Source organism: Amblyomma americanum, chromosome 2 (genome assembly GCF_052857255.1).
Source record: "Amblyomma americanum isolate KBUSLIRL-KWMA chromosome 2, ASM5285725v1, whole genome shotgun sequence".
NCBI lineage: Eukaryota > Metazoa > Arthropoda > Arachnida > Ixodida > Ixodidae > Amblyomma > Amblyomma americanum.
This window is the reverse complement of record NC_135498.1, coordinates 162,255,124-162,271,041: the sequence shown is the minus strand read 5'-3', so window position 1 is coordinate 162,271,041 and position 15,918 is coordinate 162,255,124. Positions and strand designations below refer to the sequence as shown.

Here is a 15,918-nt window from a genome sequence, read left to right as displayed (position 1 = left end):
CACAACTGTATCTTCAAATTTATTTACTAACAAATGCTATTAGGGGTCAAGCATAATTGATGAAGAAGTTCTTTAGAGTGCCCAAATACTCGCATGACCTTCAGACAATTGTACCTAAATTAAGTACACAAGGTTGCCCTTGTGTAATTGATAAAGCACCTCGTGACAGCATACGTGTTAGGGTTGTTGCTGCAGCAAAACTCATATTCAGACTAGCTTCGTCTACGGCAGGAAAAAAAGCTTTTCCCATTGACCTCCAGCTCGTCCGCCCACAAGACGCTCTTACACCCCCTGCTACGCTTTCGTTCTCTCGGTATCCACTTCTTCAGCATAGTGAGACGCGGCTTTCAGGAAAAAACAATTTATTCTTTATGTATTTACATCAGGCTTTTTGAGAATATTGGAGATAATTTTATCACTATAATCACGAAGTATCACTGAAGTATGTCCAGACAAGTTTTTAATATGTGCATTTTTCCGAATGTTGTGAAAAACCTGCAGAGGAAAGAGAATAGGGGGAAAGGTTGGTTGATAACTCACTGCTGTAAGACTGGCGTGCTCCACGTGAAACAATGTTAGATTCAGCTCAAATTTTTGAAGTTTTGCAGTGCAGTGTCAGTTGACATATCAAGAGTGAGAAGAATGTCGTATAAAGCAACACAAAATTCATGTATGTTAAAAAAATTACATGCATTATTGCCCTAGCACTGCAACAAAACAAACAGGGATAAAATAAATAAAACAGTCCGGAAGAAATCTATGTCACAAGGTTAGTATCTAAGCAGGAAACAGCAACGAAGCAAAACGCCCATTCTTAGAGCGTTTCCCAGAATGCACAGTTGTCGTGGTTCAAGAAACAATTCTGTATAGTGCTTTCCAGTCGATTTTAGCGATGAAAAATCAGGGCACCCGATCAAAACGGACGACAGAATTTTTTGTCGCGCATCTGTCGCGCGACACAATTTTGTGTCGCAAGACAAGCTGTCTTGTCGTGCCATGTGTCGTGCGACAAGCTTCGTGTCGTGAGTTCTTTCGCGCGACAAAGTTGTTTGTAGTGGGTTCTGCCGCACGACAGACATCTTTCCTGCATTTTGTCGTGCGAAGAAGGTCCCTGTCGCAGCATTTGTCGCGCGACAGGTTTCTGTCGCAGGTACTGTCGCGCGACAGAGGTACTAGTGCCGCGCGACAGAGATTGCGTGCCTCAGCAAAGTTGCCTGTCGTGGGTTCAGTCGCGCGACAGACTTCTATCGCGCCTCTTTTCACGCGACAAAAGTACCTGTCGTGCGGCCTGTCGCGCGACACAAGAGCTTGTCGTGGGATATGCCGCGCGACAGATACCTGTCGTGGGATGAGTCGCGCGACCGATACCTGTCGTGGATTGTGCCGCGCGATAGATACCTATCGTGGGATGTGTCATACGACAGATTCCTGGTGAGGGTAATTATTTTACTGCAGAATTCTAGAAATACTGTCATGCGGTCGTGTGACAGCGATAGGATCAAATTGACCATAGATGCTTCAAAGCGCGTTCACTGTGGCGAGTCGCGAAGAGGATGCGAGGTGCTCTGGTCTGTTGGTGACGGGCACCGAGCGAAATGAAGTGCTCATTCACATTGGCGAATCGAGTATTCAACTCGCTTCCCGCGACCTGGCTCTCTCACCGAACGAGAATTGGCTTAGAGGAGAGGCACTGCTCGAGCACTCACCTAATTCCCTTCTGTTCACACATGACAATGTGACGAAAGTAGTGCATGCTCAAGAGTATAATGCGGCTTTGAAAGCCCAAAAAGCTGTATACACAAGCGACGAAGCCAGTGGTGCCTGCGTATCCGCACGCGCTTGCGGTGGCGGCATGTAGCTGCAGCCACGACAGCGCCTGCACACCAGTCGGTGTGCGCAAGTCGAATGGCGCTACTGAAAGTCAGTGTCCTCTTGGCTTCTGTGACATGTTCAAGCCATGTAACATAATGTACCGCTACTACTACATGCGCAGAAAAAACCAAGGACACTTCTATGCGTCGCGGAAAAGAATGTCGTTAGTCGTCAATCAGGGAAAATTACTCGCCATAACCATCCGGCTACACAAAGGCAGCATGTGTGTACATGCACGCAGTTCTCTGTATAAATGTTCAAGGCAACCCCGATATCATTTTTCCGCGCGTTTCAGTTTTAAGAGCGTCAGCTCTTACTACTTACGTTTGTCAAGGACACGTCTGTCTGCAGGGAAGGTCAAATTAGCCAAGACAGTTACCACACTATATCACATAGCAACAGCGGGCGCGTAGAGCCTCAGTTGTCACAGATACCTTCGATCCGTTTTACATATGCCAGTATAGCGGCTATCGAAGTGGAACCCCGGGGACCCCCATTTGCATCAAATTTGGGGGCCGCCCGTTTGACGCATAACGATCGAAGTGGTGTCATTTGACTTGTCATGTTCCTGAGGATAAAATAAATATTTAGATGAAGCCCAAAATATGTGTGGGATTCGCACCGACGACCTTTTCGCCCCCAAACTGTGCATTCCGGGGACTTCCAGACAGCCATAAGGCCTAATCGTTTGTCGCAGAGGGTTCCGGATGCAGTCAAACAATTCATCTTGTTGTAATGCACACGTTTATAAAATTCGTTAAGTGATATGTAAGGAGGAAACATACCGGATTTAGCGAAGGTGGCTGTAAATCGCAATAGTAGTGCGAAATCTTTTATGTAGATGACGCTGCTTGTATCATAGAACGAATGTTTCCGAAACGAAATGCCCTCAGATGTTTGTATTTTGTCTTCTCCACGTTTGCTGAGCACCCCGATCTAGGACCCCGATCTAAACACTTGAAGCTCTCGTAGCTAACGCTCTTAAGTCCAACGCTGATGCAGTGTTGGCGGAGAATTTTTTTTAGCGGCAGTGACGTGGTGCTTATCATAAAATAGCAAAGCAAAAAAAAATACTTTACGATGACGTTCATTGCCTTCACTGAACATTTCATGACGGTGACACGAAAATGTCGCTAAATATAGACAGCAGCGTATGCAGCCGAAGGTGAAATGCGGGGGCCGGCGAGTTTGAACCGATTTGATTCTCGGTCGAAATGAGAATAAAGTCTTGGGACTGACATCAACCGCGCGCTTTAAAGAGTTTCACCTGCTTTGACACAGTCTAGCTCCTGTGCACCCGCGCTCGGTCCTCTAAACTACTCTGGTCCCAGTGTGACTGTGTGCTATGACAATCTGAGCGAAAAGGAGGATGTCTGGAGGTTTTGATGTGCACCACGGCCATACAGTTGAGCGACATGATAACGTCCGGGCGCGGCATGCCAGCCTGAATACCGGCCGCCAGCGTCGGAAAAATGCGACAGTAATGTTTGTTCAAGTCCATACTAAGCCGTCGGATGGAGTATCGTTGGCCAATATCGAGTCGTTGGTAGAAGCGATAACAGGAATACAAACAAATGTCTCCCCACGGCGCCTTTAATTGCTGCTGCTCAATCGCGGCTTTCCTGGCCTCAGCTGGCTCCGCTCCTGAAGGTGTCGCGGAAACCGAGCATATCTTTGTTTTACTATGAGACGAGGTTCACAGTAAAACGATGACGAGAGCAGCACCTCAGCGCTAGCCAGTTTCGAAGTGCACTCAGCTGCTGCATCGATGCGAAACCGGCTAGGCTTAGCGACGACTAGGGCAGCCAGGGGGTAGCGCGTAGTTCATTGCCCGGTGCGCCCGCGGGCGGCGTCGTTCCCGAAAGCTCGCCTCGCTCACTCCCGCTGGCTCACTGATTGGCTCAACAGCTTGCGGCCTTCACTCGGAAGGCTGGAAAATCGAGAAGCGAGCGACTGGCGCTGCGACTGAGCGATACTTGATGCCCACGTTTGCACTACTGGTGAACAACCTTTAACGCACATATGCTTGGGTTATCGGCTGCGTTGCGGCGAGTCTTAGTTAAGATCGTCCGTGACGCCATCGTCACCGTCCGTGACGCACAGGCTGAGAACTTCAATTCCAGTACGTGCCGAAACAACTCGTATTTATCGTAACGATACGAACTCGAAAACACGCCTGCTTCGAAGCGCTAGTGGGCTCTTGCTTGTTAAACTACAAGCGATCAGGATGCGGCGAGTGCTAGCCGCTGTTGCATATTAGCTAAAGTGAGACGCAAGTATCGACGTAGTTTCGTAACGCAGTTGATATCAAAGCACTCCGCTTGTACTGGTCACCGATAAGCTGTTAAGTTTCATGATCTCCGGTGAGCGTGCCAGTGTCGCTCGCGCAAATTAATGCATAGCAGCTACTCTCCATCGTGCCAATTGCGCTCAACTTATCCACGATATTCGCCAGTTTGAGATACGGCGCTCTTATTCGCTGTTTTTGTCGCAACTTAGTGATTTTATCTGGCATAAAACGAAATTGCATTCTGTCAACACCGTCGTCTGCTCCGTCGTCTGCTAGACATCCGGGTCACTTCAGGGGATCACAGGATCGCAGCTTCTACAAACCACATACCAGAAAAAGTAACTGAAAGCGCTTTAGTATTCTTAAATAATATAAAAATAATTTAAAATAAATGCAATGTCTTTGTTGTGAAGTTAATATAAGTATTCATGGTTTAAAAAACTAATTTTTTTGTCGGTTGCAAATTTTCACCGACACGAAAGCGCAGCCGTCGGCGCCATTGCCGCGCAACCGATACGTTGTGTTTTGTATTATTTGCCTCTTTGAGCCATTGCTTGAATACTTGTACGGTGGACACGTGTGAAGAACTCATTCAATAGGAAGGTGAGCAGGAGTGTGTTTTGGAAGCCAACGACCAGGATTTCGGCCTGTCAACATTGGCGAGTTTCAACGGGTAAGCCATGAAGAAAGAGTGCTGCGACGTCTTTTCATCTGTTAGGGGAACGAAGACTCCTGCGCCGTTTTACTAAGCCTGGATGAATCGCATGGCCGGTGAGTCCCGCTCTGCGTTTCTTTGCTAATGATCTGTATTCACACGCGCTATTTGTATGCGGCTATATAGGGATGTGAGTGGAGGCAGTCCGCCTGCGGTTGCCGCAGCTACAATGCGGCGCCAAAAAAGCAGGGCCTATATCCTGCATGACAAGTGTTGTTCTCATTGTCTGTATGTGCATTTATTACTCGCGTGCCGTGGTAAATAAAAATGGCACCAGATATCACAACAGAGTTACGCTTTCGCTTGCTAGCGCTTCGACACTCGGTGCAAAAGCATGGATTTGCACTGCGTAGAAGACTATGAGCGAGAAGTGCTGCGCGGCGGAGCGCTCGCGCTTGGCCAGCTGCGATCAGACACCGCACTATTTTGCTCAGGGTTAGTACTCATCGGATTAGTGCTTGTGCCTTAATATGCGTCATACTAAATTTTGAGACAGTGATCGCATGCGAAAGGCTAGTTCACATTCATCGCCTTGTCATTTGTAAACTTGTCTGTGCTTCCCCAGTGGAACAGGATTTCAGGCAGTGTTATGTCAAAGTTAGATCAATCTTGCTTCTCCTGAGCTGTAAACTTTGATGCTTCCTCTCCTTCTGAGCACTGCGAGCTGTCGGAGATGCAACTGCACAATTATTTAGGATTTCTACCTTTTTGCTATATCCCTCGCTTTTGCGGCCCGCATTCAAATCGTTTGCCATTGTCGATGGTTTTTTTGTTACTTATTTTCGCTTTGTTATTTATTTTTGGTTGCGTGCCATCAGCTGTGGTGCCGGCGATTCTCCGAGCTCGGAACTCTTCCCAGGCACGGGATCCTACCCACAGACCTCCCTTCGCCGCACTCACGAGTGTTCTTTGGTATTTTTTGTTTCTCTTGCCTTTACTTGCATTGCCAGTCGACAAATTTGTGCAGCTTTTAATTGTATGCAGATTTGTTAAATGCGCTAGCAATTTTTCTATGATGCCAAGCTGTGCTGTGAGGTATCAAGCTTCCTGCTAGTGAAGGCATGCTTTTTTCAATTCTCTCTTCTCATTTAACCAAGGCAGACTGGTTGCAGCTTTCAATTTAATACCTAGACATTGGTGCAAGGCACCATGATAGGAATTAATGAAAACCTGCAGATCCTATATTCAAATTGGTGTGCAGTATTTCAGCCAGCTCATCTTTCAGTGTGGTTATAACAGTCATTGTGACTCTTCTCAAAGAATGTATATGGGTGCATTACATAAAATCTGTTCATTTGTTTTGTCATGAGCTAGCCCATTGGTTTTTATTTACTTACATTACGTCTAAGTTTAGTTTTTAAAGCAGTAGATGATTTCCTCTCTTGTCATTCATGACATGGCTACAGCCACTGACAGCTGTTGCTCTTGATGTATTTATTTGCAGTTGCCAGCGGCCAGCATCTATTGGGCCATGCGTGCTTCCTGCCTTCGGCTGTGTCATCCCTCCTGATCCGTTCATGGTAGTTATTCTTTTTCAGTGATGCATATCTTAGCTGCCTATTTAGAAAAATATTTTCAATATAGGATTGCAGCTAGGTTTAGAAATGCATGAAACTCTACATGCACTTCACAGCAGTGCCTCAGCTTATAATTACCGGAACTGTAGACTTGTACAAAATATAGTCGCTGATGTAGCTCTTGACGCAGCTGCTGTTAACATAAACGTGCTTTGACATTGCACACCTGTTGCCTGGTATGCATATGTGTCCTCGAAAAGGACCTATATGTTCATTTATCCCTTTAAAAACATTGTGCTCTGCAATGATGGTTTACCAGTATTTCTGATACAGAGACCAAATTGTCAGTCAGTAATGTAACATTGCACGATGACACCAATCCTTGTATGATATAGCATCCTTGCAATGCACTGGGCAAGCTGCTGTCAGCACAGATTTATTGCTGGTTTATTGCCATAGCATATGGTTATACTGCACAGTTTGTACCTCTACCTTCTTAAAGCTTTATACTTTAAAAATTTAAAATTAGTTGAAGGAAAATTCAAGGAAATGTAACAGTAACTGTCTCACATTTTGGTGGACACTTGAACCGTGATATAAGGGAGGGATATAGAAGGGAAGTAATGAAGAGCTGATGCCCATGTTAGATGCCCCTCTTTAGTTAAACATACCTCGCAATTAACACATTTGGTGGAAAACAAACATGGGACTTGCACGTTCACAAGCACCCTCATGTCAGTAAAACAAAGTGCCAATGTTGCCGTACTTTAGAGCTTTGCTCCTAAAAGCGCAGCTGACTGCTGCTCAAAGTTGAGAGCAAAAATATGTCTAATTTTCCTCATGTGCAGTCTGCGGTGCTGGTGCCATTTGCAATGGTGATTGACATTGAGTTGCATGATGCTCAGTCTGTTCCTGGAGTTAGTGATTTTGTCTGTCATGTGAATGTGCTGTTAAAATTAGTGCAAAACAATGGTTCTCTAGTTCATTTTAGGTAACTGTGTCCTGTGCCACATGCTACCACCCATTTTCCTCAAATTTCCTAATCTCATTTAGCCATCTGATTGCCACCCATTCATGCATTCACCTACTCTTGGAATCCTCCCAGTGTTTTAGTGTGGTATTGCTTATATCTTCTCTGCATTACACATGCATTGCACTTCCTCTTTTTTTGATTTAGTCAAGAGATCTCTGTTCCTGTTTCTTGCATAAGCATAAGAGGTGACTCAAGTGCACCATCTAGGCTTGTGATGCAATGTGTAGGGCGCTTCGTTTTTGGGTAAAACCTGGTTTCTCCCTACTGTTGCATCAAAAAAGATTCTTAAAGATCAGGTTCAACCCAATTTCTGTGCAAATGTGCCTGTAAGAAAGTGTGGTTTGAAGGTGCACAAAGGCAAAGAACTGCTGGAGTGTAGTTTAAGGGAGGAAACAGTGCAATGAAACACGGACACACGAAGAACGGACACACACGAGCGCTGACTCACAACTGAAATTTATTTTGAAGAAAAGCTGCTTAAATAGGAAACATGCGAGGGTGCTTAACAGGGCTGCTGCAGCGATAACCGCCAATCAGTGTGGTCGCTTCACAAAATTTCAAAAACAGCAACGAAAGAAGTAAGCGATAAAAACGGTGTAAAGGGCCGCAAAAAGGTGGTCAGGTGACAGTAACAATAACAAGACCAATGGGGGGGGGGAGCATTAAAACCATGAGGGACACAGATGTGAAAATACAGGTGAAACATAAAAATGAAAGACGTACAAGCTTTAAAAGCGTGCCCAAAAAGGGGGGGGGGGAGATAAAAGCGTTAAAATCTTAAGACGCAGCGAAGGATAAAACAAGATAAAGGCACTACCAACAAGGGATCACAGAATCATTAGGCTATAGGTTGCACAAGAAAACTTAAGTGTTCATCAGGCCACCCAGAAAATTTAGCTCTTTTTCCGACAAGGAGAGGGATGCAGTGCTCACGCATTGTTCACCAGCTTGATGAATTTGGAGGGCTTCTAGGATTTCCCTCGTCAACCTATCTCGTCCTCGGCCGATAGTGGTGCAGCGATTAAAGTCAGGGGTGCAGATTCTTTCAGTGTCGTCTTCTGTGATTTTGCACTTCTTACAGTGCTTAGCCAGGTGCCCAGAAATTGCTATACTATTTACGTTGTTTTGATGTTCTTGTAGGCGGATATTGATGCACCTTCCCGTTTGACCGATGTACCTCTTCCCGCATGACACTGGGATGGAGTAAATTATTTCTAAATCACAGGGGACATGTTGATCAGAGTGTGCCACCCTACACCCTTGGGTTTCCGGCGGGTTATTCACTTTGGAACAGAGGGCGGAAAGCTTGTTGGGAGCCGTGAAGACGACATCCACGCCGGCGCGCTGTGCGACTTTCTTTAGACGATGGCCGATGGTGTGGAGGTAGGGCATTGCCACAAAATTTCTGCATTTATCGTTTGAAGCAACAGGTCCGAGGTGTGGCCGGGGCTTCTTGATCATGGAGCCGGCTACTGATACAAGCAGATGCAAAGGGTAGCCTGCTGTCTACTGATACAAGCAGATGCAAAGGGTAGCCTGCTGTCAGCAGGCTACCCTTTGCATCTGCTTGTATCAGTAGCCGGCTCCATGATCAAGAAGCCCCGGCCACACCTCGAACCTGCTGCTTCAAACGATAAACGCAGAAATTTTGTGGCAATGCCCTACCTCCACTCCATCGGCCATCATCTAAAGAAAGTCGCACAGCGCGCCGGCGTGGATGTCGTCTTCACGGCTCCCAACAAGCTTTCCGCCCTCTGTTGCAAAGTGAATAACCCGCCGGAAACCCGAGGGTGTAGGGTGGCACACTCTGATCAACATGTCCCCTGTGATTTAGAAATAATTTACTCCATCCCAGTGTCATGCGGGAAGAGGTACATCGGTCAAACGGGAAGGTGTATCAATATCCGCCTACAAGAACATCAAAACAACGTAAATAGTATAGCAATTTCTGGGCACCTGGCTAAGCACTGTAAGAAGCGCAAAATCACAGAAGACGACACTGAAAGAATCTGCACCCCTGACTTTAATCGCTGCACCACTATCGGCCGAGGATGAGATAGGTTGACGAGGGAAATCCTAGAAGCCCTCCAAATTCATCAAGCTGGTGAACAATGCGTGAGCACTGCATCCCTCTCCTTGTCGGAAAAAGAGCTAAATTTTCTGGGTGGCCTGATGAACACTTAAGTTTTCTTGTGCAACCTATAGCCTAATGATTCTGTGATCCTTTGTTGGTAGTGCCTTTATCTTGTTTTATCCTTCGCTGCGTCTTAAGATTTTAACGCTTTTATCTCCCCCCCCCCCTCTTTGGGCACGCTTTTAAAGCTTGTACGTCTTTCATTTTTATGTTTCACCTGTATTTTCACATCTGTGTCCCTCATGGTTTTAATGCTCCCCCCCCCCCCATTGGTCTTGTTATTGTTACTGTCACCTGACCACCTTTTTGCGGCCCTTTACACCGTTTTTTATCACTTACTTCTTTCGTTGCTGTTTTTGAAATTTTGTGAAGCGACCACACTGATTGGCGGTTATCGCTGCAGCAGCCCTGTTAAGCACCCTCGCATGTCTCCTATTTAAGCATCTTTTCTTCAAAATAAATTTCAGTTGTGAGTCAGCGCTCGTGTGTGTCCGTTCTTCGTGTTTCCGTGTTTCATTGCGCTGTTTCCTCCCTTAAATGTATTACCAACTAGCCCGGAACCTTGCTCTTCTGGAGTGTAGTGGATGTCACATAATTCTTCTGACCGATTTTTTAAACAATTCTGGTTATTTTATTTCTCTTTTAATGTTTATTGTTTGTCGGTTGCTTATAATTTTTGGATAAACTGAAAACTACATGTACTGACTGGTATTTCATTCCAATAATTATACCCATTATTATGAAGCTGTGTTGGAAGGTAGGTGTGCATTTAGTATGCGTGCTTTGAATTTCAGTGATTGTTTCTGCAATGCAAAATGGAGGACAGGTCTCTGCTGTGCGAGTTTTTTGCAATGGAGTGAAAGTAGCTGGAGCAGCATTTGCTACTGTGTCACCAAGCCAAAAGTTCTCCCACAGATTACTGAGCTTCTGAATACCTATGGCTTAAAGCTCGAAGCTCTGGTTGGCCTTCCCGAGGTTTTCTGCATTAACGAGTGCAAGCCCAAGGGCTCAGAGCTAACAAAGCATTTGAAACCATAGAGCTATACACAGTAGTGCTGGGACCGTGCAGCAAGTCAGTGTGAATTAGGTCGCGATAAACGTGGTTTACTGTGGAAAGCTTGTGTGAAAAAATAGTTGCGCTCACAGAAACCGCTGTTTCTTTCTTAGTTGGTCATTGAAACAAAGCAATGCATGTAAAATTTTATATCTCACTGATCCCTCAATTTTTTTCCAGCTAAAGACCAAGTGTCACATGGAAGTTGTGCAAGCCACCAAGTTGCGTGTGATTTTTGCCAGGGACCTGGAGCAGGCTGGGAAATTAGTGGATGGTCAGTGGTATTCACTCAGTAAGGCAAGCTTTTTCTGTAAGTACAGTTTTTAGCATGGCATTGCTTAGGAACGCATGCACTAATCTGACTACTCTATGACCGCCCATGCTTCAAGAATAATGAAGTTCATGAAAAAAATTGATTTCCGAAAAAAAATTTCTGCTTCTGTTATGTTTTTTCAGAAAAGTATTTGCCATTTAAAGGGCTGTGAGAACCTTAAAAATTATTATGTGCTTGTTTTGGCTTTTTTTTTCAAATTTCTTCCACATCTATGTTGGCCTGACCTTGTAGCTTGTCTGCATGAAATTGGCTGCTACCTACAGTTTGCTTTTTTGTTGCTCCTTTATTGCCTGTCACAATCTTTACTTTGCGTGGCAGTGTCATGCAGTTTGGGAAGTAATCTGACCTTATTTCTGCATTGGCCTGTAGTGCAAGCTTTTGCATGTGGGGCATGTTTATGGTGTCCTTTTGTTTGCTGTAACTGCACTTTGGCCATGAGGGTTAGAGGCTTAGTCCTTTTTTTATTTTGATGCAGTGTCATATACTTCATGCATAAATTAATGAAGTAAGCACTATTTTTTGTAATAAATGAACATTCATTATAGCTGTGGCCATTATAAGTGCACTTGACTCTAAAATGGCTTTCTTTCGGCCTTCAATATTACATCTTAAAACCAGCCGGAAGACACAAAACAGGAGGAGAGATGAGCACAAGATGAGGCTGGTCTAACAACTGAAATTTTATTGAAGGAAAGTGGCAAAAGAAGACCTGCAAAGAGATTCAAGCATGCAAGACCCCAAAGCAGTGAGAGGGCAAAAAATAACCGAAAGGCACTGATTTACTAGTAAACCATCTAAAGAACTAATTCCTTACAGTGAAGGTTCACCGACGGTTTAGCCAGGCACTTGTTTTTAGCCTTACTGATGTAGTAAGCCTGAACTATGTCAGGACAGATTTATCACTTCCCAAAACCACTGATGTGCCGCAGAAATCAGGCGTGCAAAGAGAGAGGTCGTCCTCCGATTGCATTCACGAGTTTGAACGTGCAGTGTCAGGTGAAAATTCGCCTTCCTCTCTATACAGTGAAAGTGTTCTCAGCCAGGCGCACATTCAGATATCTGCTTGTCTGCCCATAGTAGTTTCAGCTACGAGGCAGTGGAATGCAAAAAAACCTTTACTTTTGCAAGTGGTGAACATTTTTTATCTGCCGCTGTGCATAGCGGACGATTACCCGTAGTTGTATCAAGCCTAGTTTGAACGAAGAAGCAAAGGGCTCCTACCTTACTTTTAGCGGTCAAGACAACAACAACATCATATTTTGGTGCAACTTTCTTGAAATGGTGCGAAATAGCGTGGATGTAAGGTATAGAGCCCGTCTTTTTGTGCTGCTCAACTATGTCAGCATCATGTGAACGGTGTTCCGTTCCCTCGAGAGAGTAAAAGCACACTCTGACAGGTGCGCAAGATGGGCAAGTGGGAACCCAGGTGCCATTGGCTTGGAAACCTGCTCCGAGAATGCATTCTAAGCACTGTGATGGCATGACATTCATAAAGCGGTCGTGATGCATGTGATTGCCAACCTGTCCTTCACCAGCCTCGAGTGGTTCAACTCGTAGCTAAGAGGCTTCCTGATCTTGGGCTTTGGCGCCAACATATGTGGTCGTCCGCAAAGCGCAGGTCGAAGTCAAGAAGCTACAAATGGTTATGCTTAGTGAAATTCAGACGTAAAAGATAGGCTTTGACCACATGCCTAAAGATTTCTAAAACATCTTGTGCCAACTTATCTGAGCCCTCCTTGTGCAAAAAAATTAGGTAGCTATCAACATAATGAAATGCTACTATGCCGATGCCTTCCAAACAGGGCTTTGATGCGGTTTTGACTCTGGACAGAAGAATGTCGCAGAGGAACAGTGCAACCTGGGACCCTCTGCATATGCCTGATTTCTGATGTAAATACCGCCTTGCCAACTCACAAAAGTGGAGTTCTGTGGAGTTCTAGTTTCTTGTGGACAGCAACCTGGGCAGGTGCTCTGCAGTGAGCATCGACATGGAGGGCCTGCACTATTCATTGTCACATGATAGACCTCTGGGTGAACAATGAACATGCTTTTACAGATGATTGCGTGATTTCGGTTGCTGGCTTCTTGGGGCTGTTGTCCTTTTACTGCAAATTCGTATTTGTCAGTTGGCAGGGCAGTATTTACACGCAGGTCGTACCTTTGCTCAGCAACATTTTTTTGTCTAAAGTCGATAAGGCATTGGAGGCCTGTTTGGAAGACCTTGGCATAGTAGCATTTCGTTATGTTCATGACTAATTTTTCTGGACATAGAAGGCTCAGATAAGTTGGCACATGATGTTTTAGGAGTCCTTAAGGCATGCGGTCAAGGCCTGTCTTTTACATCAGAATTGTCTAAGCAGAACCGTTAGCAGTTTCTTGATGCAGACTTGCGCTTTGTGGACGAATATGTTTGTCGGGGCTACAGCTAAAGATCGGGGAAGGCTCTTTTTAGCTACGAGTCGGACCACTCGTTGGGGAAGGATGGTGAAGAGGTGTATTTGTCGCTGGTTAAGGTCAGTAAAGATGGAAACACTTGATGGGTGTGCAATCGTGTGCATGACATCAGCTTTAGATAAGTCATGCCATCACTGCTGAGGACGCATTCTTGTAGCAGGTTTCCAAGCAGCTGGGTTCCCACTTGCCCATCTCAACAACCTGTCATAGTATGTTTTCACTCGGTCGAGGGTAAGGAGCAGATACTCCGATGATGCTGATACACCTTACCTCCACAGTATTTCACAGTCTCAAGAAAGTCGCGGGAAAGCGTAATGCTGCTGTTGTCTTAACAGCGAAGTGCAAGACAGGAGGCCTTTGCACCGCCATTAAAAAGGCTTGATAAAACTGGGTACTTGTCCACAATGGACAGTGTCACAAAAAAAGGTTCACCACTTGCAAAGTAATGGAGTATATTGCATTCCACTGCCTTATGGCTGCAACTAATATGGGCAGACGGGCAGATATCTGAATTTGCACCTGACTGAGCACTATAGGGGGAAGGCAAATTCTAATCTGGCACTGCACGCTAAATCTTGTGAATGCAAATCTAAGGATGACCTGTCTCTTTGCATGCCTAATTTCCACGACACATCAGTTGTTTATGGAAGGGATAAATCTGTCGGTAGATAGTTGAGGCTTACTACATCGGTAAGGCTAAGGACACGTGTGGCTAAGCCATCGGAAAACCTTCACTGTAAGGAATTTGCTTTTTTAGATGATTCATTAGTATGCCAGTGACCTTTCATTGCACTTCGCCCTTTCACTGCTTTGGGTTATTGTGTGCTTGTATCTCTTCGCGGGTCTTCTTTTGCGGCTTTCCTTCAATGATGCCGCCGCAGTGGCTCAGTGGTTATGGTGCTCGGCTGCTGTCCCAAAAGACGCAGGTTCGATCCTGGCCGCACCAGTCAAATTTCAATGGAGGCGAAATTTTAGAGGCCCGTGAACCGTGCGTTGTCAGTGCATGCTAAAGAACCCCAGGTGGTCGAAATTTCTGGAGCCATCCACTACGGCGTCCCTTATAGCCCGAGTCGCTTTGGGACGTTAATCCCTCACAAATCAAATAATCAAAATCTTCAATTAAATTTTTGTTAGTCCCGCCTCTTGAGCTCATGTCTTCTTGTGTGTTCTGGCTGGTTTTAAGGTGAGTCAGTACCAACTCGGCCAGTCATAAGCCTTGTTCAGTATTACAACATTTTGAATAAAGTGAGTTTACTAGGCTATGTTGGCGGGGATCGTGTCCGCAGCAGTTGTGGGCAACTCGGAAGAGATAGCGTCATATGATTGGTTGTGTAATTGGCAGAGGATGATGTGAGGATGCTGCTCGAAAAGAAAATTTCATAATTGGATAATTATTTGCAGCCAAAAATGTCCAAAAAGTGGCTGGGCCAGAGAAAAAGTGCCGCAAAATTTGAAAACGCTGAAAGTAGGAGCTACAGCGTAGTGCCAAGTTTGAAAAACTGGAAGTATGGACAAAGCCAAAGCTTGGCGCCAAGTTTGAAAACTCGAAATGAGCAATCACGTGACCAGTGATAAGTTTCCTATACTTAACTAGGAGATAGGAAAAAGAATGATAAATTAGAGGCAATTAGGTAATTATTGAGAAGCGAAAGGCAATGAATGCGTGATTAGACTGGGCAAGTATTCAGTGAGTGGGCAGGAACGATCCATGGAGGAAAATTTGAAAACTCGAAATCGTTGCTGGGATGAAGTGAGGGTAAAATAAGAGTTAATTGATAACCAATCAAGTCAACGAGAAAACAACCATGGCGCCAAATTTGAAAGGCGACCAGTGTCGAGGAGGCGTCAACGCTTTCACATTTTTTTTTGCGCAGGTAGCAGCGGTGATCTCTGTTTTTTCTTTTTTTCAGCCAAGACAAAAACCATTTTTCTTGGCTCATGGGCGATGTATCTAGGAACCTGCGGCCAGGACAACGCTGGACAGCATGCATCAGCAAGTTCGAAAAAAAAGCACGAAACAGTAAATAAATATTGATCATTTTCATTTCAATTCTAGTGGTTTTGTGCACGAATTACTCTGGAATGCACAAAGCTTGTGTTGACAGGCGACCATTAACAAGCTGTGCATTTTTGTGTTTAGCGTACTCCAGAACACAAATCCTGTGTTAATTGACAGGTGACAGTAACGACTGTTACACAGTGTATGAGCACTACACAAGGCACACTACAGAAGACAAGGCAAACTACAGAAGACAAGACAGACTACAGAAGACAAGACAGACTACAGAAGACAAGACAGACTCCAGAAGACAAGACAGACTACAGAAGACAAGACAGACTACAAAAGAGAGGACAAACTACAAAAGACAGACTATAAAAGACAAGACAGACTACAGAAGACAGGACTACAAAAGACAAGACAGACTACAGAAGACAAGACAGACTACACAAGACATGCCCAAAATACGACAAGACTACAGACTACAGAAATTTTTTGTCTTAGAATCCTGTAGTG

General features: G+C 45.0%; 2 protein-coding genes across 2 annotated transcripts in view; one reads left to right on the top strand and one right to left on the bottom strand.

Annotated features, from left to right (window-relative positions):
• Positions 1 to 4,717: 4,717 nt before the first annotated feature.
• Positions 4,718 to 15,438, top strand: LOC144120184 (uncharacterized). Its single transcript, XM_077652606.1, has 5 exons — positions 4,718 to 4,933; positions 5,696 to 5,789; positions 6,322 to 6,397; positions 10,796 to 10,907; positions 15,314 to 15,438. Exons 1-5 carry the CDS (start codon positions 4,918 to 4,920, stop codon positions 15,436 to 15,438), a joined length of 423 nt encoding a protein of 140 aa, XP_077508732.1. The 5' UTR covers positions 4,718 to 4,917.
• Positions 15,439 to 15,595: 157 nt separating this feature from the next.
• LOC144120183 (fatty-acid amide hydrolase 2-A-like) overlaps positions 15,596 to 15,918 on the bottom strand; it is a 51,865-nt gene continuing 51,542 nt past the window's right edge. The window contains exon 7 of the mRNA XM_077652605.1: positions 15,596 to 15,613. Coding sequence (XP_077508731.1) covers positions 15,596 to 15,613 — 18 coding nt within the window. The remainder of the gene's footprint in view (positions 15,614 to 15,918) is intronic.

Excerpts from the sequence above, each read along its gene's own strand:
- LOC144120184 (XM_077652606.1), top strand. Across the intron at positions 5,790-6,321 it reads GCACTCACGAGTGTTCTTTG|TTGCCAGCGGCCAGCATCTA; the intron begins GTATTTTTTGTT and ends ATTTATTTGCAG. Across the intron at positions 10,908-15,313 it reads TGGTCAGTGGTATTCACTCA|CCAAGACAAAAACCATTTTT; the intron begins GTAAGGCAAGCT and ends TCTTTTTTTCAG.